This window comes from Ictalurus furcatus, chromosome 25 (assembly GCF_023375685.1).
Source record: "Ictalurus furcatus strain D&B chromosome 25, Billie_1.0, whole genome shotgun sequence".
NCBI lineage: Eukaryota > Metazoa > Chordata > Actinopteri > Siluriformes > Ictaluridae > Ictalurus > Ictalurus furcatus.
The window spans coordinates 13,782,021-13,802,608 of record NC_071279.1 but is presented as its reverse complement, the minus strand read 5'-3'; the positions used below and the strand labels follow the sequence as shown (position 1 = coordinate 13,802,608).

At 39.4% G+C, this 20,588-nt stretch overlaps 1 protein-coding gene across 3 annotated transcripts in view; it reads right to left on the bottom strand.

The window, feature by feature from the left end:
* Positions 1 to 20,588, bottom strand: part of col12a1b (collagen, type XII, alpha 1b) — an 82,807-nt gene that overhangs the window by 35,038 nt on the left and 27,181 nt on the right. For all 3 annotated transcript variants that reach the window (XM_053614818.1, XM_053614819.1, XM_053614821.1), the window contains exons 17-45: positions 20,453 to 20,583; positions 18,547 to 18,696; positions 18,206 to 18,325; positions 17,850 to 18,014; positions 17,301 to 17,447; positions 16,277 to 16,422; positions 14,996 to 15,125; positions 14,315 to 14,460; positions 13,696 to 13,825; positions 13,474 to 13,610; positions 11,004 to 11,133; positions 10,508 to 10,647; positions 10,014 to 10,146; positions 9,294 to 9,433; positions 6,401 to 6,530; positions 6,103 to 6,242; positions 5,839 to 5,968; positions 5,520 to 5,659; positions 4,977 to 5,106; positions 4,726 to 4,865; positions 3,916 to 4,045; positions 3,657 to 3,796; positions 3,300 to 3,429; positions 2,603 to 2,742; positions 2,351 to 2,483; positions 2,113 to 2,252; positions 1,822 to 1,951; positions 1,539 to 1,678; positions 173 to 302 (exon numbers count right to left, since the gene is read on the bottom strand). In XM_053614818.1, the coding sequence (XP_053470793.1) occupies positions 173 to 302; positions 1,539 to 1,678; positions 1,822 to 1,951; positions 2,113 to 2,252; positions 2,351 to 2,483; positions 2,603 to 2,742; positions 3,300 to 3,429; positions 3,657 to 3,796; positions 3,916 to 4,045; positions 4,726 to 4,865; positions 4,977 to 5,106; positions 5,520 to 5,659; positions 5,839 to 5,968; positions 6,103 to 6,242; positions 6,401 to 6,530; positions 9,294 to 9,433; positions 10,014 to 10,146; positions 10,508 to 10,647; positions 11,004 to 11,133; positions 13,474 to 13,610; positions 13,696 to 13,825; positions 14,315 to 14,460; positions 14,996 to 15,125; positions 16,277 to 16,422; positions 17,301 to 17,447; positions 17,850 to 18,014; positions 18,206 to 18,325; positions 18,547 to 18,696; positions 20,453 to 20,583 (3,968 nt within the window). The remainder of the gene's footprint in view (positions 1 to 172; positions 303 to 1,538; positions 1,679 to 1,821; positions 1,952 to 2,112; positions 2,253 to 2,350; positions 2,484 to 2,602; positions 2,743 to 3,299; positions 3,430 to 3,656; positions 3,797 to 3,915; positions 4,046 to 4,725; positions 4,866 to 4,976; positions 5,107 to 5,519; positions 5,660 to 5,838; positions 5,969 to 6,102; positions 6,243 to 6,400; positions 6,531 to 9,293; positions 9,434 to 10,013; positions 10,147 to 10,507; positions 10,648 to 11,003; positions 11,134 to 13,473; positions 13,611 to 13,695; positions 13,826 to 14,314; positions 14,461 to 14,995; positions 15,126 to 16,276; positions 16,423 to 17,300; positions 17,448 to 17,849; positions 18,015 to 18,205; positions 18,326 to 18,546; positions 18,697 to 20,452; positions 20,584 to 20,588) is intronic.

The window sequence follows — 20,588 nt, the reverse complement described above, 5'->3', positions numbered from 1 at the left end:
CCAACCAGACTCATGGAAGACAGACAACATAAGCCATCCTAATCTTTCCATAAACGTTTTTCTTTTTCCCTTTGAAAAAAAAAGTGGCTGGTGCAAGGAGGGCAATTCCATTTCTTTATTATACTGTACAGCATGGTGTGCAAACAGTGATGACTTCATCCAGCGCACTCACGTGTCTTTCCCTTCTCTGACTGGCGAAGGCCCTCTCCCTCAGGATACACTGGAGCCACAGTTACAGTGTAGACCGTATCTGATAGAAGATTCCTCAAAACTGTGTTGGTGGTTCCTCCAGATACTTGCTCCTGTGACAAGAACAAGAAATCTGATGAACATGGATCCTCTCAACTTTATACACTCCCTGAGTAAGAAAAGAGGGTTCTAATGAACAGATATAAGTATGAGAAAGATCTATCTGCAGATTAGTGCATGTATTTGAGTAGGACAGAAAGTAAGAGCTAAAACAAATTTTACTATCCATCAGCTATTAGGGTTGAGCCTTATAGCACAATGTCATTGTATAGACATAGACACAAAACTATGATGCATACACACTGGAACACATACTCACACACATTAAAAGGCAGCAGCATTCATGCTTCCTACTGTAAGAGTTTCAACTCCATAATTATATCATGATTATGAACGCTAAACAGAAAAGCTGTATCTGGAGCCAGCTCTTTCATTCAAAACAAGGAACACAAAACTCCAAATACCTTTGTGTAATTTGTACTTAGATTGGATAGTGTGTGTTTATTCTTACTTCTAGTATCTCCTCCAATGGTATTTTGAAAAAAATTTAAATAAAAATGAATTGTTAAGGAAATAAACAACTTTATTCACGTTTATTACAGCTGCTGCTGTACACATGAACTGTATGATTCTACAGTCTGGGCTAGAAAGAAATCAGCCACAGCTTCTACACTTCATTACACTTCTTCACTTTTACTAACTTTATAAGTGTGTTTTTCTTACCACTGAGCATTTGTAAACATTAAATAAGACAATATGCATGGCAAAAATCAAAACTTATCTTCACACTGTATAATAATACAGTATGTTGCCATGTCTAAGTTTATTACTTACTAACTGTACAGTACATTATTTTTTATGGCAGCCATTCTGTAGTTTTGTAGTCCAAATTCTCAGTGGACATTAATTTTCTCAGGTTAGTTCACTAAATTATTACTCATAGTGCACCATAAGTGTACAGTGTACAACTTCCATGCAAAAGTACCATAATGCCTAGCAATTATTTCACCTTTTTTTGCAAGATCAGTATATAAAAATTCATCTAAATAAATGTTTCCTTGCTACTAAATCTCAACAGTAGTTAGTCGTAGATTTTTTTTTTAATGCATTTAACACTTTTGTATTTTGTGGAAACGTGACAGTTAATTTGTGAAGTTAACTCAGAGTAAGTTTAATGGTTATCTGTACAGATAACTACACTATTAATCTCTGAAACCCTATTGTCTCAAATATAAGGTAAAGCAAGTTGAGCAAAGAGAAGAAGACAGAGAGCTGTCTACATATCTCACCATATCCTCAGCACCTCCCGAAGCAGGCACATAGAAGAGCCGGTACTGGCGCACGTTTCCTTCGGCGGGCTCCCAGCGCACTCGCAGGGAGCTGGTGGTTGGGTCAGTCACCTGCAGGTTCTTTACTCCACCCAAAGGTTCTTGATAAAAGATGATATTGTATTGTCGTAAGGTTGGTTCAGAATCAAAAATTATATATATGCTTTTAATGTAAAAGTCTGAGTATGATATGCTTTAATGTAGATGCATATGTATTATGAAAGAATTTTTGACTGATACACACTTGTCTTTCCTTTCTCTGACTGTCTCTTCCCCTCCATATCTGAATACACTGGCACCACAGTGAGTGTGTACTCTGTGTTTGGCTGTAGGTTCCTGAGAATTGTGTTGGTCGAAACGCCAGACACCTGAGCCTGATGAAAAAGTTGCAGAATTATTATTATCAAGCAGTCTATTATTGTTTAGCATCATCAGTAATCCCCAAGCTCAGTCTTAGGCTAATGAGCAGGGCCTGCATGGGCCTGGGTCAGGTGTATTAGTAAAATTTAAATGTACACAGACTGTGACTACATACCATGCTTTCAGTGCCTCCAGCAGTAGGCACGTAAAAGACGTTGTACTGACGTACGTCACCATCAGCTGGGTCCCAACGCACCCTTAAAGAGTTAACAGTGGGATCTGTCACCTGAATGTTCTTCACTGCACCCAGAGGCTCTGTACAAAACACAGGACAACATGAGCTAATGTGATGCAAACCAAAACCACCCAAAAGTGCCACTGGAAATCACTGATGTAATCCCAGTACAACCTACTTGTTTTTCCATTCTCAGACTGACGTTTGCCCTCTACATCTTTTTCATATATGGGCAACAACGTGACTTTGTAGACAGTGTTGGGATCTAGGTTACGCAAGACAGTGGTGGTAGCGCTACCAGAAACTTGTTCCTGTTTACATGTTGGGGGAAAAAAGAGAAAAGCAATACAATGTATCACATGCATGATCATTAATAAAAATAAGTAATAGATTTTTTTTAACAGATAAGGCACATTCATCTTATTTTTACCATTTTCTCCTCTGTTCCTGGTTGTGTTACATAGAAAACCTTGTAGTGGCGAGGATTTCCATCTGCATGGTCCCAGCGTACAGTCAATGTGCTTGCAGTTGGGTCAATTACCTGCAGGTTCCGAACTCCACCCAGTGGTTCTGGTGAAAATAAGCAAAGTTATGTGATTACAAAATACAGCAATAACAATAGCATTCTTTCGTTTATGTGGCACTGGGCACAAGGTGGAAATACACTCTGGAGGGTCACCATGCAAATACACATTCACACCTAGCGGCAGATCACAGTAGCCAATCCAACTACCGGAGAACCGGGAGGATACCCAAAACATGCAGAACACTAGCAAAGTTTGGCTAAACAGGAGTGCCCATTGCTGCATTTCTGAAATCAAAACCCAGACTCAGAGAGGAAAAAAGGGCAAGGCAATGCTTTCTGGCACAGTTTGTCATGTTATGTATCATATTATTTTTAGAGAAAGTCTGCATGTTACAACTCTCTACACGCTAGCCAACAATTCTCATGAATCTGATTTGTCATAGAAAATGACCTTGTAATTATTTTGTTCCAGTTTTATAGCCCCATAAATGAACTCATAATGTAACAGAAGCCTTGTGAACTAAAAATGTTTAGTTTTGCGCAGTTCGGTTCCAGCAGTGGAAATTAGTTAATATATCTAATTAGCAAATCTACGACTTACTTGTCTTTCCATTTTCTGACAGGGGTTTCCCTTCCATCTCGTGGTAAACAGGTACCAGAGTAACAGTGTACATTGTGTCAGGCTCCAGATTCCTCAGAATGGTGGAAGTGGTGCTCCCTGGGACCTGTTCCTGTTCACACACATTTGACATATAGGAAGCAATGAACAATCAGTGTGGCCATTCTTGAATTGATGTGTCGCTGATTTTAAATGACATTTAAGAAAGGACTTATTCTTTAGCATATCTGGGAGTGTATTTTGTTTGTTTGTTTGTTTTGGGTTTTTTTCATCAGGCACTAAGGAGTTCAAAATATAGATGACAATATTTTGGTTGCAGACGAAAATAGCATGTCTCACCACGTCTTGTTCACCACCAGTTTCGGGGACGTAGATGACGATGTATTCTCTGACATTGCCCTCAGCAGGTTCCCAGCGAACATTGAGTGTATTTATGGTTGGATCAGTAACCTGCAGGTTCCTCACAGTACCCAAAGGTTCTGAGAACAATTTAATTGAAGTTTGTAGTGATTATCTTCATCTCCAACAAACGATTGATGTGAAATGTATTTAATAGATTATAGACCTTCATTTTTTGGATGTCGCCATTATTACTTACTTGTCCTGCCCTTCTCAGAGAGCTGTGGTCCATCTCCTTCAGCATAAACGGGCACCACGGTGACTGTGTATTGAGTGTTGGGCTTAAGGCTTTTCATCAGAAACGTAGTGGTGCTCTCAGATACTTGTTCCTGTAAAGTGGAACAGGAGACATTCTACTGAGCTGAACTGCCAACGGTGGAAATGGAAAAACCCTACATTTCAACATGTTCTGGTAATAAAGCATTATCTCAATTGGTCTCTTTCCTCCTAGAAATTCAAACCAAACCTCATGGTATAGGTCTGCCAATTCCAAATAGGTAATGCAAATTCCTGAGAGATCCATTACAAAATGCCAAGTCAATTTAATAATAAATTAAATTTTGTGATAGTATCCTTTTCACACTTGGTTTGCACCAAGCAATCCTGAAAATTGGCATGCAAAATAGGAATGTCACGGATCCATTTGCAAATGGCATGCAAAATGGATTTAATAACAAATTCATTTTTTTTAAATTGCATGCTTTTCACACTTGGTTTGCTCCAAGTGATTCTGAACACTTGCATGTCAAAGGGGATTTCAAATCTCAAGTTGAGGATTTAAAATCTCTGTGACATTTTCATCTGTCTATGTGAAAATCCCATCTGGAACACAACAAAGTCTAGCTTTTTCAGTCATCAGGGCCTACGCCAAGCACTTACTTTACACATCTCACAAAATCTTTGCCTGTCATCATGTGTGATGTCAACATCGTGTAGTGATGTGGAAGTTGCAACAAAAAAAAAGTTTTGGGTTTTTTTTTTTTTGAGAGCAAGAGAGGCAGAATTGTACCACAAGCTCAGGGCCTCCATCTGTGGGCATGTAGATGACTTTGTAGCCTTGAACATTCCCATCGGCAGCATCCCAAGTTGCTGTCAGCGTGGTGAAGGTGGCATCAGAGATACGGAGACCTCTAACACCACTAAGAGGCACTGGAAAGTGAACAAGGAACAATGGCAAAATAAGTCACTTTCAAAAGCTGTTCTACCATAACACACACAAACATCAAGAGAACGGCAGTAACTCAGTGACTTGATACTCACAGGTCTTTCCATTCTCAGACTGGCGGCGACCCTCTGTAGCTGGATATACTGGCAAAACTGACACAGTGTAATCAGTGTCTGGCTGAAGGTTCCTCAGTACAATGTTTGTTGTGCTAGCAGGAACTTGGTCCTGTTCAAAATATGACCAAAAATATCAATTTATACATTTCCATTTGTCCGTATTTTACTACAGAAATCTCTCCTTATGCAAGATAGTACCAATAATATGCAAAGGGGAACATAAGGACTACAGTTGATGCTTACAAAGTTTATCACCATGTCTTTTGGAACTACAGCATGCAAACTTGTGCATCAGACCTTGCAAAAACAAGTGCATCAGACCTTGCAAATTGATTATTGAATGGTTCATATAAAACTGTCAGACTCTCTCTGGTTGTTTAGGCCAAACATCTGGTATATATTGATGTTGTTGTTTTTTTGTTTTTTTTTGTAGATGAACCCAAGAGGAACTTTTCAAATAAGGCACAAATATGCATTCTAACAAACAAAACCAAAAGCAGAACGAGTTTCAGCAAGTCCCACCATATCCTCAGCGCCTCCAGCAGCAGGGACATAGAAGATCTTGTACTGGCGTACTGCCCCATCAGCAGGTTCCCACTTGACATTGAGAGAGGTCATGGTTGGGTCAGTGACCCTCAAGTTCTTTACGCCTCCCAGAGCCCCTGCAGGACAGAACCACATTGATTTTGTTTTACAGTTTTAGTGTTGGATATCTGTCACTTTCTAATAGAGTAAGCACAAATGAGAGCTCTATATTATCAATCAAAAAGACCACAATACAGATAGGTTTTAGACAAAGTAGACTAGCTAATGATTTAACACCAATAACTGTAATACTTACTTGTCTTTCCATTTTCTGACATCCTATTGCCGTCACCCTCGGCATATACTGGGTACACAGTGACGGTGTACAGAGTGTCTGGCTGCAGGCCTCTCAGAATTGTAGTGGTAGTGGTACCTGATACCTGCTCCTGTTCATTTAATGTACAACTAATGTTAGTCAAACTGAGCTTCAAAGCAAAACTGCTTCTTGATTTATGTTGCAAAAATAGACATGGAATTCCTGCTAACAGCAATAGAAAGCTGACAGTCCTACCAATCCTACCATGGTTTCAGCTCCACCGGCTGCAGGAACATATACGACTTTGTACTCCTTTACTTTTCCTTCAGCTGGCTCCCAGCGTACATTCAGAGTGGTCATGGTTGGGTTCAGGACCTGGAGGTTTCGCACCCCACCTAATGGTTCTGGAAGAGAACAAATACTTAAATAATACAGTCTTACTCTGACTGTCAAATGTCCAAAATTACAACCCCATCTGACCTCCAGGATAGCAAGATGTCCCCTTAAATCATACAAACACATTGGGTAGGTTCTTGAAGGAAAAAAAAAAAACAACACATACTTGTCTTTCCTTGGCCAGAAATGTCTTTGGGCTCTCCAGTGCGGTAGACTGCCGCTACAGTGATGGAATATGGTGTGTCGGGAGTCAACTTCTGAAGAATAACACTGTTCTTCTTTCCTCCAACCTGGGTCTGTTTGAAATAGATGTCAGCAGTCAGTTAATGTTTGCTTTGGACAAATAATTGGAACTCCCGTTTATTTCTGTTTAGAAACCAAGCCATCAAAGAAACCACTGGCTGAAATGCTGATGAGGTGCCAAACATCATCATAGCATCGCATTGTTATACCCCACAAAATAAACCCCTTCATGAAGTTTGTGAACTAATAGTAGTTTTATAAGCAACACTGCTGTATGAAAGCTTAAGGTTTAAGGTGCTGTCTAACAGTACTAGAAGCCAACGTTAACATTTATTGTGTAAATGCTAATCAGACGGGTTGAAATCAAAAGTACAGCGCATGCCTTTTTTAAAAATTTCTGGGCTTATATGTTTGGGAACGTTGGACCTCTTGTGCTCAAATGGCCGTAAACTGAAATGGCAGTTTAAGAAACATATACATTAGTATTTGACCATATGTGCTATAACCATAAGGTATTTGGCCCGCTGACAAAAGCATATTCTCATGATTTTCCTTTGCAGTGCTTTGCCAAGCTTTTTGCTAAAGTTTTTGTTCATTTTGAGGAGTTCAGTGGATGTAATAATTGTATCTAAATTAGCATTGACTTAAATGTTCCACTCTTCTTCCCTGATGGCCCCACAGATGCCTTAGCGATGTGTTTTGGGTCATTGTCTTGTTGCATAGCAATACACAGTCCATTGAGTCTGGAGGCAGTGAATCTGTGCATTTAGTTGTATACATGTAATAAAGAAGTTTAAGCCAGTTCAAGAGTTTGATTCACATGGCTAGGACTAAAGTTAGCAGTAATACTATATTAAAGCTGTTGTACATAATGTAGTATGCATGTAATTCTCTGTCTTAACTTGCAATTTTTCTTTTCTTCTGTTAATGTCTTTACCCTTTAAAACATGTTCATCTACTATTCTATAAAACCTCTGCAGGATATATTTTTTAGCTTACTTATATACTTTATTTTTGTTAATATGAAATGTCATTAATTTGCAATACTGTGCTGCAATCTACCAAAAATCAATCCATCCATTTTCCATACCGCTTATCTTACACATGGTTGTAGGGGAGCCTGGAGCCTATCTCAGGAAGCTCTGGGACACAGGGCAGGGGCCAACCCATTGCAGGGCACAATCACACACACATTCACACACCCACTCACACACTACAGACAATTTGGAAATGTCAATCAACCGACAATGCATGTCTTTGGACTGGGGGATGAAACCGAGGTACCCAGAGGAAACCCCCCGAAGCAAAGGGAGAACATGCAAGCTCCATGCACACATGGAAGAGGCGCAATTTGTAACCCCAATCCCATAGGTCGAGGCAAACATGCTAACCACTAAGCCACCGTGCCTTCCCTGCCAAAAATCATAAGCCTTATATTTCAGTTTATTTCTAAATTTGTGCACAGCATAAGTGTAAAGCATATGCAAAATTTCAAAGTCAAGTTCTTAAATGATCTCGATCAGTGAGCAAAGTCTGGTGCTGTAAAGAACATAATCCCTGAGACAGTGACATAATCTAAATGGTAAACTAATGATGTGAGAAAAGACAAATAACCCACAATTTTCTTCCTCTCATTGTAAAGTTTACATCATTGGTATTTATTAAATAATGAGTCACAAACATCCTTCTCCAGCTGTTTTAAGGCCATGGTGGGAAGTGTTTATGTTTTCCAACAACAGGGATTGTCTTGGTATTTATGATCTTGTATAACCCTGTGGTCAGTTTTCCAGGAAAGTCCCTAAGGACTCTCACACTGTCGAAGGTTTGATGCAGCTGTTGTAGCTTCCAACTCTACAGAGTCAGGATCACCTGAGCAAGCGTAGAAACACTGAGCACCTGGCTCAGGTGTGGTGGCGCTTACACAGAACAAAAATATAGACCAGCAAACAGCATCAGTATGTGAAAAGAAAGCACACACCGCCCTACACCTAATGTCTTGGAAGTTTACTGGAGAAAAATATTTCCAGGCTCTCCCCAACTTTGAAGAACTGCGACAAGAATAGAGTGCATGTATGTGTGTATGCGTTACCCCAGAATTTTACACACTGTTCAAATGTCAGCATAGGAACATTAGGCAAATTTTCCTAATGTAGTCATCCACTGTATTGTCTTTATTATGTGCCCACTTTTTCCTGTCAAGTTGCATTGGATCCAGTTTTGGTTTGTGTTGTGTGTTTTAATATTTGAAAAACTGTATGAAAAATTTGGGTTAGAACATGACAGAACGCTTGGCAAGAGAGGATTCTATTATCCTAAATATCCAGTGTCTGTTAGCAATTTCATTTCAATTCATGATCAACTACGTTCTTGGGCAGAAATGTCTGTTCATTTTCCAACTTAGAGATTTGCACAATGTGGTAAACAAAACAAAACAAACAAACAAACAATCAAACAAACAATTAAGTGCCAAAAGCATTGTTGATGGGATTTTGTACAATTAACAATCCTTTAGATAATTGGCTTAATCACACCGGTGGTTCTCTTTAGAATAAATTGCTCATGGCTCAAGACATTTAACAGAGATGCTGTTGTGTTCCAGAGGTTGTTGAGGGTTATGGAAAAGGGTTTCCAACTTTCCAGGGGGGTTTCCTACTGTAATTGATAACATAAGTCTCAACAAGTCCGTAAAACATATTTCGTGTTAGTAATGTGGAAAGTTCTGCTGGACATATCGAGTCGGATAAATGCAGCCCATTACATTGTGATTATAAAGATCCGCTCTGCAATGAGGGGTGACCGGGTGCAGAAAGACTTACAGACATAGTTTTTCCACCAGCCACCAGTTGATAGTTGATCTTGTAGTTCTGGACGGGGCCAGGAGCGTGGTCCCATTTCACAGTCAGAGTGGTAGTAGTGGCATTAAAAACTTGCAAGTTCTGAGGAGGTCCATTGGGAGCTGGTAGAAGGTGAAGCATAAGTTAACCAAGTCACTTTGTACTATTCTTACAATACTCAGTCCTGGAAGCTGAATGGAGAAGCACATGGTGGTGGTGACAAAGCCACGTTTCACAATGTGGACACAGTGGAGCCGGGCAGGTTATGTTTGCACATGCACATATAATGACACAGAGACTGGCAGCTAATGACATTGGCAATGAATGACGTTGATGACAAGATGATGGGTGACATAACGAATTTGACAAGACTGATGGATGGTTGCTTTTCTGGGGGAAAGTTTGCTGCAATTCACACTTTTTTGGGTTCACTAGTGCACATGCAATTCTTATTCCTTCTAAAGTTCATGGGCACTTTCATGACCAGCACTGGTGTTACCATTAGAATTATTGTACTGTTAATATTTCTTCTTGTTTAAAAACAACATACCAGGTGTAATGCTCTTTGTCACTAGAAAAAGATGTTAAGAGAACAATACATTATTTCAGTTTGATCAGTGGGGTAGACATATTGAAGTTGATGTACTGTTTGTGAGGATGTATTTGCACTTGTGTATCCATTTGTATGTGTGTGTGTCTTACATGTACGTTGGCTGCCAATCAGATCTTCGCTCTCAGATTCATCAGGGTAGATGGCTGTGACAGTCACATCATACAGAGTGTCTGGTTCCAGGTCTGGGAGAACATGAGACGTCTCCTCACTCCCCAGGATAGTCTTGAGAGAGACACACAAATCTTCGTTTTAGAAACACAGAGTACCAGGCAATTGTTATCACAAGCTCCTATTTTAATCTGCATCATACTCCTGCTGTCCTGAGAACTACAATTCCTTCTCTTTCTTTAATGATTTGTTGGACTATGACCAATTTGTCTCTTACCTACAGTATACTGGTTTATTCTCCTTAGCTGGATCTCAGGGAGATTTCTTGCCCCCTTGGTTTGGTCATTGTGGATTAAGGCACTAAGATGCTTTTAGACAAAATCTATAACAGTATACTTTTCTGTTAAATTCTACTCTATTCCACAAACTTAACCTTGTTTTTAAATGATCTTTGGAGCAATTTGGATCAACTTACTTGTTGACCGTCTGTCTCCCCTTTCTTAACCCATCCAATGCGGTAGAGGGAGACATCGGGGGCTCCATGCTCCCATGTGGCTCTAAATGAGGTCTGTGTCACCTCAGAGAACCTCAGGTTCTTTGGGGCTGGCACAACATCTGTATGTGGGGACAGAGAAAAAGGTGACCCAATTACTAGACTATTAGTCATCATTTAAGCTCTAGAGTTAAAGGCTTCGTGTGACAGCGAAAACAACAGCCTAGTAACTCAGCTGGAATTTGTAAATAAACATTGTCCTATGCAATGACTCATAGATAAAAAATAACTATATACACACAATGCATGGAGTGGTGAAATGCATGAGAAACATTCCAATGACAGCATGGATAGATTCAATAGAGCTATTGAAATGTCTCACAGCCATTTTTTCAGCAACCAAGAGCTAATCTGTGTGCTGATAGTCTGGTAGATATCTTTCACTGCCCCCAAAGAATGAATCAAAATAAAATCTCACCAGTGATTGCGCTGCCAGGCATTTTGATTCCTGTTCCCACGTCATATACGGGAGTGACAGTAACATCATACTCAGTTTGAGAACGTAGGTTATTGAGATCCAAGCTAATGATATCACCACCAACTTCAACCTATCAATTAAACATCAAGGTGGGAAAACAGAAATGTCAGTAAGACCATGGAAAATGTCCAAAGTTATTTAATTAACTTTCAACCAGTCGCCTCAGCCCAGCTTTCTGATTTAACCTCACAGATGAAGAGTTAAAGCTGTATGATGGATGTTCTTCCTGCACATCTTTTGAAAGAGGTTTTTGAAACTGTCAGTCCAATTGTGACAACCATTATTAATAGCACTTTAGCTACTGGAGTTGTACCAGCCAGCCTCAGATATACAATTGTGCAGCCTTTGCTTAAAATACCTTATCTTGATCCAACTTTACGCAACAACTAAACACCAATTTCCAAATAGCATGTTATCTTGAAGTTACTTAAAGTTCCAGTCAGGTTTTAGATCTTTACACAGCACTGAATCTGCCCTTTTAAAGGTTACTAAAGATATTTTAATGTCACTTGACTTTGGCACTTGTTTTATTGATCTGTGGTTGGTATCAAGGGTCTGGCTTTGCAGTGATTGTGTCTTATCTGAAAGATAGGATTTCACAGTAAACATAGGGAATTTCTCTTCATTGGCCCCCTTATTGTGTGGTGTTCCTCAGGGCTCCATTTTGGGTCCACTGTCATTTTCCCTTTATATGCTTCCGCTGGGTTCTATTTTTCAGAAATATGAATATTTCCTTACACTGCTATGCTGATGATACCTAATTGTATTTGCCACTTAGGGCAAATGGCATCAGTCCATCTGCAGTTAAATGAAAGCAAAAACTGAAGTCATTAGTTTGGGGTCCCCTACTGTTTCTTCTGCTTTTGAGGCTCAGTTAGGTTCTCTCTCTGTTATTTTTGACTCAAATTTGTACTTTGATGCTGTTGTTAAGGGAAGCCTCTCTCATTTAAGATCTATTGCAAAGTTAAAATAGTTTCTCTCTAGAAAAGACCTAGAAACCGTGATTCATGCTTTTGTTACATCACAGTTGGACTACTGTAATTCTTTGTATGTTGGCCTACCTCAATCTGTCTTATCTTGTCTGCAGCTTGTGCAAAATGCAGCACCTAGATTTTTAACAGGGACCAAAAAGAGGGATCATATTTCCCCTATTCTAGCATCTCTTCACTGGTTTCCTGTCAAGTTTAGAATTGATTTTTAAATTCTCATTTATGTATACAAAGCTCTTCTGGTTCTGCTCCACAGTACATCATTGACCTTCTTCACCTTTACTCTCCCACTAGACCATTGAGATCATGTAATCAACTTCTTTTATCTGTCTCCCGTTGTCGCACTAAGACAAATGGTGATCGAGCCATTTCTGTGGTTGGTCCCAAACTTTGGAACTTTGCTCTCCCTTTTCACGTGAGGTCTACTCCATCTTTAGCTTTAAATCTTCTCTTAAAACTTATTTTTATTATTTGTGTTATAATGTTATTTAGTGTGATGAATTTTAATGTCTTGTACAGCACTTTGGATCAACTGCTGTTGTCTTTAAATGTGCTTTACAAATAAATTTGACTTGACTTAACTTACGCTGAAAAAAACCTGACAGGACCACATGAATTCTTACTATGGAGGTTCAGGCAGATGAACTTTTTCTACTTTATAAAATATTCCAGGCACACTCCTGTACTCCTGTCAATGAACATTTTTTTTCTGAATACAGTAGTACTTGGACAGTCCTGCATCATACAAACACTGTACTAGCTCAGGCTTTAGTACACCTCAATAATCAATGAATGTTTCCATAATGATCCTAACAGCAAAGTAGGTTCTTCTCCAGGTCCAACTCGAGCTCACAACCTCATATACGTAAGTACCAACCAACTGGGCTATTGAAGACGGTTGAAGACTGGCCCCAATTGTCCAATTGTAACACCACTTTGAGTGACCACAGTTGTAGAACTCAAATTTTCAAACACGAATGGAGGGACTTGCGAGTTCCCCTTGGTTTGGATTCAAGATTAGTTCACACAGTTAAAATATTAGCCTAGATAAATTGTTCTGCTTGGGTGTTGTTGGTCATTTTTAAATCCTGTAAATTTAGAACAAATGATTTATGTAAGTCATCAGCAATGCTATCTCTTTTGTCCACTAATCCACCTCCAGAAATCTGGGATCCTTCCACACTGCTGATGTACAGCCAATCTACTCCATCACTTAACATTCTCTAAATAGTTTGGCTAGAGGGATAAAGCCTTTTCCAACCATCAAATAATATGTAATGGTGTCATACTTAATCAGACTCAGTTTCAGACATGTTCCTTTTCAAATAGCTGTAGGGTTTGCCATTTATAAAAGAAGTACCAACTGATTGTTATATGACTGTTTTCCTAGTTCATGTGAGAATGTATGGAATATATAGTACCTCAAATGGTTCTCCACCTTCAGGCTTGTAGGTGATGATGTACTTTATGACCGTCCCTGGAGCTGGATCCCAATTCAGACGCATGGAACTGTGGGTCACGTCAGTGATTTTCAGGTTGCCAGAAGGAGGGAGGGGTACTGAGAGAGACAGACAAAATGATGAAATTGATCAACAGAAGAAAAAACACTAAACTGGTTTGGATATGAATGTAAGTTAACTTACAAGTAACTCCCTGGTCATTGAGGGGGGCGCTGGCGGCGTCCCCATGTAGGGCATACAGGAATAAAGCATAGGCCGTATTAGGAAGCAGCTCCAGCAGCTGGACATCGTTCTCATTTTCCCTTAATCGCATCTGCAAGTGGGAGGGAGATCAAGAGACCGGATGTTAGAGAGAAGGCAGCATAGCCAGACAGTACTTGTCGCATTTTTTGAATGCCTCATTCAAAACCAAAGCTGGTTGTTCCCTAATGGTTCTTCCTACTTTGGGGGGTTATTTCTGGCAGCCCTACATCCCCCCATCAACCCCCCCCCCACCCGTAGTAACAGATAGTAAAAAAATACACAACATCTGCTCAAATCCTGTTTGCTTCATATCACTGTGATGACTTCAGGGGAGAAACAGCTATCACATACCCAACATGATCTAATCTTTGCCATTACCTTCTTGGGTCGCAGAAGTCTGACTTTAGTATGCACTTGCCTAAACAGCACAGTAAAAACGTTGCTTTCTTGCATTTTGCCATCTGGAAGTGAGGAACTACTTGCAGGGACCTTGCCAACATGCTTCATAAAGTGGTTATGGAAAGGCTGAGTAAGCATTTGCATGTGGTCCAGCTCTCACCTCTTTCTCCACAGTGGGCACAGTTGCATTAATGGCACTGTACTTGAGCATGTAGCCGCTAGCGCCTCCTACTAGCTCCCATCTCACTCGCATGCTGGTCATACCTTCGTCATATACCGTCATGCTCTTCACAGCAGACAGGGGCACTGCAGAAGCAAAGTGAAGTCCAGGTGTTACAGCCACAAGGGACAGTCTGTTCAATGTATTGTATCATAGCTGAGTATTTAAGAAAGTGGTTGCTTGAGGTTTGCAGTAGGTGTTGGATAAGTAGGTGATGTTTGAATGGTGTTTGCAACAGTTTGTAACCGTTTCAGGCTTCAAGATGGCAACTACAATTGTTTTCTTATCTCCAATGACCTTTAGTCCATTTTTATAGACACAAGTGTGTCATCAAGTGTCAGTCTGTTTAATATTACTTTAAGAAACTTGACACAGTTTGATATTTAGGGTAGAGACTTGTGTTTCATTTTATTTGGATTATTCCTGTAGCAAACATGGTTAAAACAAACTTAAACATCTTGGTTTATTTACTGAGAAATAAGAAGTTAGTGACACAAACGTATGGTCAATAAAGGTCTGAAATGAAGGGAGTGATCTTAGGATTTATTTCATGTAAAATAAAGTAGGATCAGGACAATTAAAACAAATAGCAGAGAGGAGGCAAACATTTACACAACTTACGGGTGGTTTCTGTGCCTTTGAGGGGGTCACTACTCTCCTCGCCAATAATGGAGAACACACTCACTGCGTACTCCGTGTTAGGGGTCAGGCCGGTCAGTACCAAAGTGTTCTCCTCGCCATCAACGTACATCTGTAAAAAATAAATAAATAAATAATAATAATTTTAAAACTGTAATATCTTCAAACAAACAAGTAGTCAACAATAAAATCATGCATCACTATACTTACATAAGGATCTAATGAGATATAAAAAATGTATAATAATAATAATTGGAGGAAAAAGTCATGTCTACATATAAGAATAGTGGGGATGTAACATGTAATCAGACCTCCCATAAGACAGATTTATATGTGGTATAAATTTGATCTTATTATATAATAGCAGTTGTTTCCACTGTAAGAGATCCAATAAAATCAAACCAATGTGGAGTCAGTTCTGGAGGACTCATGCCCGGCCACAAAACCTCAATTTTATGATGCCTCTAATAGGCCGACGGAAAACACTAGGCATTTGAATGGAAAAAATTCTGTTGAGAAATTAGGGAATGTAAATGTATCTAAACTGGCTTTTTCACCAGTATAAAGCAAACTATCAGTATAGACTGATGGTGATGAATTAGCTATAGAATAGACTGATGATGGTGTGTGTAGTGTTCATTACTGGAAAGAGAGTGTAAAAATTATTTCAGCCAAAAACGATATTTGTACCATTCCCCCTTGTCAATCAACCAAGACATTTTTGGTGACTGAAGTTTGCTTCATTAGTTTCATTGTGGAGCTCCAATGCTAATGCTGCTAGTAAGTAAGGAAGGCTTTCATGTTAATGTATGTTGTTTCTGAGAATGTATCACACTATTGTGTGGACAAAAGGATGCTGCAGAGCTAAAAACAATTGCAGCTCCATCTTAAAACAAGAACCATTTGCTTCCTCAGCATATAACTTGGTATCTCAGCAAGCATCAGGTAATGGTACAGCCCAAAAAGTGAAGGCTGATTTGTATGAAATGATTCAGTTGATAATATCACTACAGATTTAGACTTATTCTATAGTATTTCAGACACATGAGATAGATTTTGACTTGTTAATTTTGACATGCAATTTTTACAGTGCTAAATTAGCTATAAAGCTTGTAGCTCCGGTATAAATCTAAAGAAGCAAGTTTCAGACATTAAACATGTTGACTGGTTCGATAAACCTTTGGAAACAGCCCAATTTTATTTTTGGTTGAATTGTTCCTTGTAAGATAGAGGGCCATGCCAGTAGCATTCAGGGAGTCTCACCACTTCAGTCTTGCCTCCAGCCAGAGGGACATATTCGATCCGGAATCTCTCCACAGGTTCATCAGGGGGCATCCAAGTGGCACGGAAGGAGTAATGAGTCACCTCTGATGTCTCTAGATCTGTGGGAGTTCCTGGACCTCCTCCTCCTTCATGAGCAATGGAAAAAATGCAAAGTGGAGTGGAAAACAGCCCTAGAATATACACAAGCTACAAATCTATCTGATTAGTTTCTGTCGAAAAAGGTGAAGTGGACCATATATCAATAGCTTTGGAGACTGGCCTGTTTGAGAATATAATGCAACCGTTCTGTGTGTGGTAAATCACTGTTATGCTCCTGAGAGCAACTGTGCTCAATATCTGGACTCCATTGTAGAGTTATGACATTGTTATGCTTTTAGTGAAATGTATTTTTAAAACAAAGTCTTGAGAGGTAACAGCTACGACGGTCGGCGGTTCATCTCGGCCAACTAGCGCAGCTTTGATTTACAATCTTCCTCTTCAAGTTTATTCAGTCTGGAATATCACAATAAAAGGTCCTTTCCAGCTCCTGCTTGATGACTACAATGTAACCAGATATTGAAATTCCAGTGCAATCAGACTGTCAAAATCACATTGATTCTGTCCCCATTGATCCGTCACTGTCCCATTTTGTTCTTTATTTTTTAATACTATAATTAGCATGTGGCCATGATTGTTAATTCATTTCACAACACATTTTTACTGACACACCCATTGGTAAAACCTTTGGGTTTTCTTGTGTGTTAAGGAACTATTATCTTTTATCTTTTACTAGTTTTCATTGGAATGGATTGAATGGACTTTTTCTGTGTTTTCCCCTGTCTGGTCTACAGACTTCAATCCTTGGATTAACCTTAGTAAACACACTTCAAGTGTGCACTTCCAATCCTTCCCTTTACTCCTTTACATTCATGCTACACCCACAGCATCAAAATCAATGGTAGCATTTGAAATCCACATCAGCTTCAATCTATATGTCAAAAGGTGAGTTTTTTACGGAATTTACCTGGTCCTTTGACACTATTACAGAGATTTATGGTGAGGTCATCGACGATGTCCAGCAGGAAGGAGAAGTCATTAACGTTGTACATGTGGATCTCCTCTGGATCTGAGGCAATGGTCCTCAACTCATTCTCATCAGCATTCTTCACACCTATATGTCCAAAACCAAAAAAGTCAATTTTTGCTTCTCAGTTCATTACATTAAAAATTAGCATTACCTACTCCATGTTTGAAGTCGTTATTGAAATTGTTACTGAATGCCGTTTTAATGCCCAGCAACCAAGAAACTGCTCAAAATAATCTAAGAACATCTCTACACCTTTATATTCATTAAGAATATCTGAATCTAAGAATATGCATTAATACCCAAATCAGAAATGCCTTTATGTCCTAGCAAGGCCTTCAAAATATACCACAACATGCTACCACGAAGCAATTGAAATCAGCCAGTTAAGAGGAATTTAACTACTTAAAGTAAATTTAACTACTTTTTTGGGGGGAATAAGCTTCTTTTAGCAATGTAACACACAACATAATGAACTTGGACACCCACCAATGGCGTAAAGCTCGATGTTTTCGTCCTTCAGCTTCTGGGAGCTAATGATAATGTCATCCTGTGACTTGCCATCAGTAATGAGGACACCGATCTTACGAGAATCAGGCCTGAGCCCCATTTCTGGTTTAAAGTTGTTATCTAGGATGAAGTTCAAAGCCATACCTGTTCAGAAGAGGGTAAATAGGAAAGAAAATCAATGAGGCAAAAGATTAGCCAGCATGGAGACATGCACTTAGTAAACTAACAAAAAATTCTTAGAGAAAATTTAATAAAACTGTCACCCAACATACTGGATATATCTATATGCTTTATACAGTAAACATTGGCTAAATATTGTGGATCAAAACATGTACCCGTCATGGTGTTTCCGCCTTTATATGGCAGGTTGGCCACAGCATTTAAGAGACTTTCGCGAGTAGGGTGAGCTTTAAGGTTCCACTCTGTCCTGGGGTCTCCACTGTACTGAGCCAGACCTGGAAAAGATGCAGATTGAAATTTCAGATCTGATAAAGATTCAGGAGAATCCCGTTTTATTTTATATTGTCCTCACACGTTTAAGTGTAGGACACTGCGATTTAGGCAATAACTCATTTCTGGGCCCCAAATCAGAGCTCACATCTGGCGTCCAGAAGTATTATGTCATTGCTATAAATCTGTGCCTCTAAAACGTGCGCAAAAAGCACCAGAGCCTCACCAATCTGGACATTGTTTGGTCCGATGTCAAAGACGCCCACCATGCGACCAATGAAGGTTCGAATGGTCTTGAAGTTCAAACGCCCGATACTCCAGGAGCCATCCACAAGCAGAACTATATCTGCTTTGGCTGTGGTTTTACACTGAGCATCTGTGAAATGAGGAAATGAAGGGCACCCATCACATAGAGACACAAAAAGCTTTAGTGACAGGGAATCCCTGAATCCAAGAAGAAGATTAAAGAAAGAGAACACGAACAGGAAATGCAATAAGCACAGGAACAAACACGTTCACAAGATATTAGTTTAAAAAAAACACATACACATTTGTTAAAAACTTTATTTCTTTTTTTTAACAAGGGACAATTTGCACAAAGATTTATAGCCCCTTCCCCTTCTCCCACATTTTTGTTCTTGCTGCAGTATCCAGTCTCCTGTGATATCCAGCCCTGGAGGCCAGACATGATGACCTGTGTCTCCTCAAGAAGAAGAAGGTCTGTAGATGAGTGATATATGAGCAAAGCCCTCCCTGAGTTATGGCACATTCCTCCTCCGCCATACTTTTTTATTTTTACACAGCTCCAGACACCTGCAAAGAGACTAGTGCACTGCACACACTGCCTCTGTCTCTGCAATTGAAAACATGTTACAGCACAGTGATTTATTCATGACTAATTCAATGGAAAGCCAGAAGCCTGTCAGCAATTTGGAAACAGAGTTGCAGTTATGTACCAATGTTGAGTTCAAAATGTTGAGTAAGCATGAGTTATTTGTATTCTGAAAATCTTTTTTTTTTCTTTTTTTTTTATTTATATAAGGGCTCCTTGGCTAGTTGTGTTGCAAATCAGATATCATGGCTTACCAAAATAATCTAGTAGGAGTGAAAACAGGAAAAAAAATCAATTGAGAAGTTTCCATAGAAATTATGTATGTAAAGCAAGAAACTAATGAAAATAATATACACACACACACACACACACACACACACACACACACACACACATATTGAAATATGGCTTCTAATCAGAGGTTCATCGTGTCTGAGCTGAAGAAATGTTCACCCAGGGTCAAGCTCTAATCTCAGTTTTCACTAGAAACATTTTCCTAGCCTCCCACTGCTCTGTGGCGACACCGCACATCTCTCACTCTCTCTTTTTCTCTCTCTTGTCTGTAAAACAGCACTTAACTGGAAGCAGTGTGCTTCTTTTCCATGTGGACTTCTCAGAAGCAGCAAAAAAAAAGGTGCAAGACACAGATACATTCCTTTGGCTTGTTTGTTTGCTGTGGCACAAGTAGGGACATCTTGTTATACATGATGAAACAGCACATAGCTAATCAAAGTCTGGCAAGTGAAAATAGCAAAGGATCAAAAACATTTTCAAGTGTATTAGTCAGGGAAATGTGCTGTGCAGAAATGAATGCATATGGAGATGATGAATGAATTTGTACCACAGTGCTAATGAATGCTCGATTCTGATTGGTCAGATGGTGTGGCTTATTTTTCTATAAGACAGCTGGGACAGTAGTAGTGACTGAAAGGCAAATCACAGGTTTATATTAATAAGCACATTCTAATACGCTATCTTTTCTATTAGTAACAGCTCATTTTGAGGGATTAATTCAGTATGGCAAATGTTCCACCTAAACAGATTAATTATTGATATGGTGACATTCTCTGTGAGGAGACATTTATTTAGCATTGTTGGAAGGGGTCTCCAGTGTCAAAGCTTTTTTTTAAAATAACATAATTGAACAGAAGTACTTCTTTCACAAACATTCTACAACATTAACAGTTGTGTTTTATTCCTTTCTGATTTTTACTAGAGTGCACATGTGATATCCTGTCACGTGTACATCTAAAGCATCTGCATATGTTATGTATAAGTATTATGTATAGTGAAGCTTTACCGGGAGGGTCCATGGGTGGGGGTGGGAGTGTAGGTGGATCGATAAGTGTTGTTTTCTCCTCTCCGGCCAAAGGCAAACTCTGCCCTCCATCAAACATTCCAAACACAGCCACTGAGTACTTAGTTCCTGCTCTGCG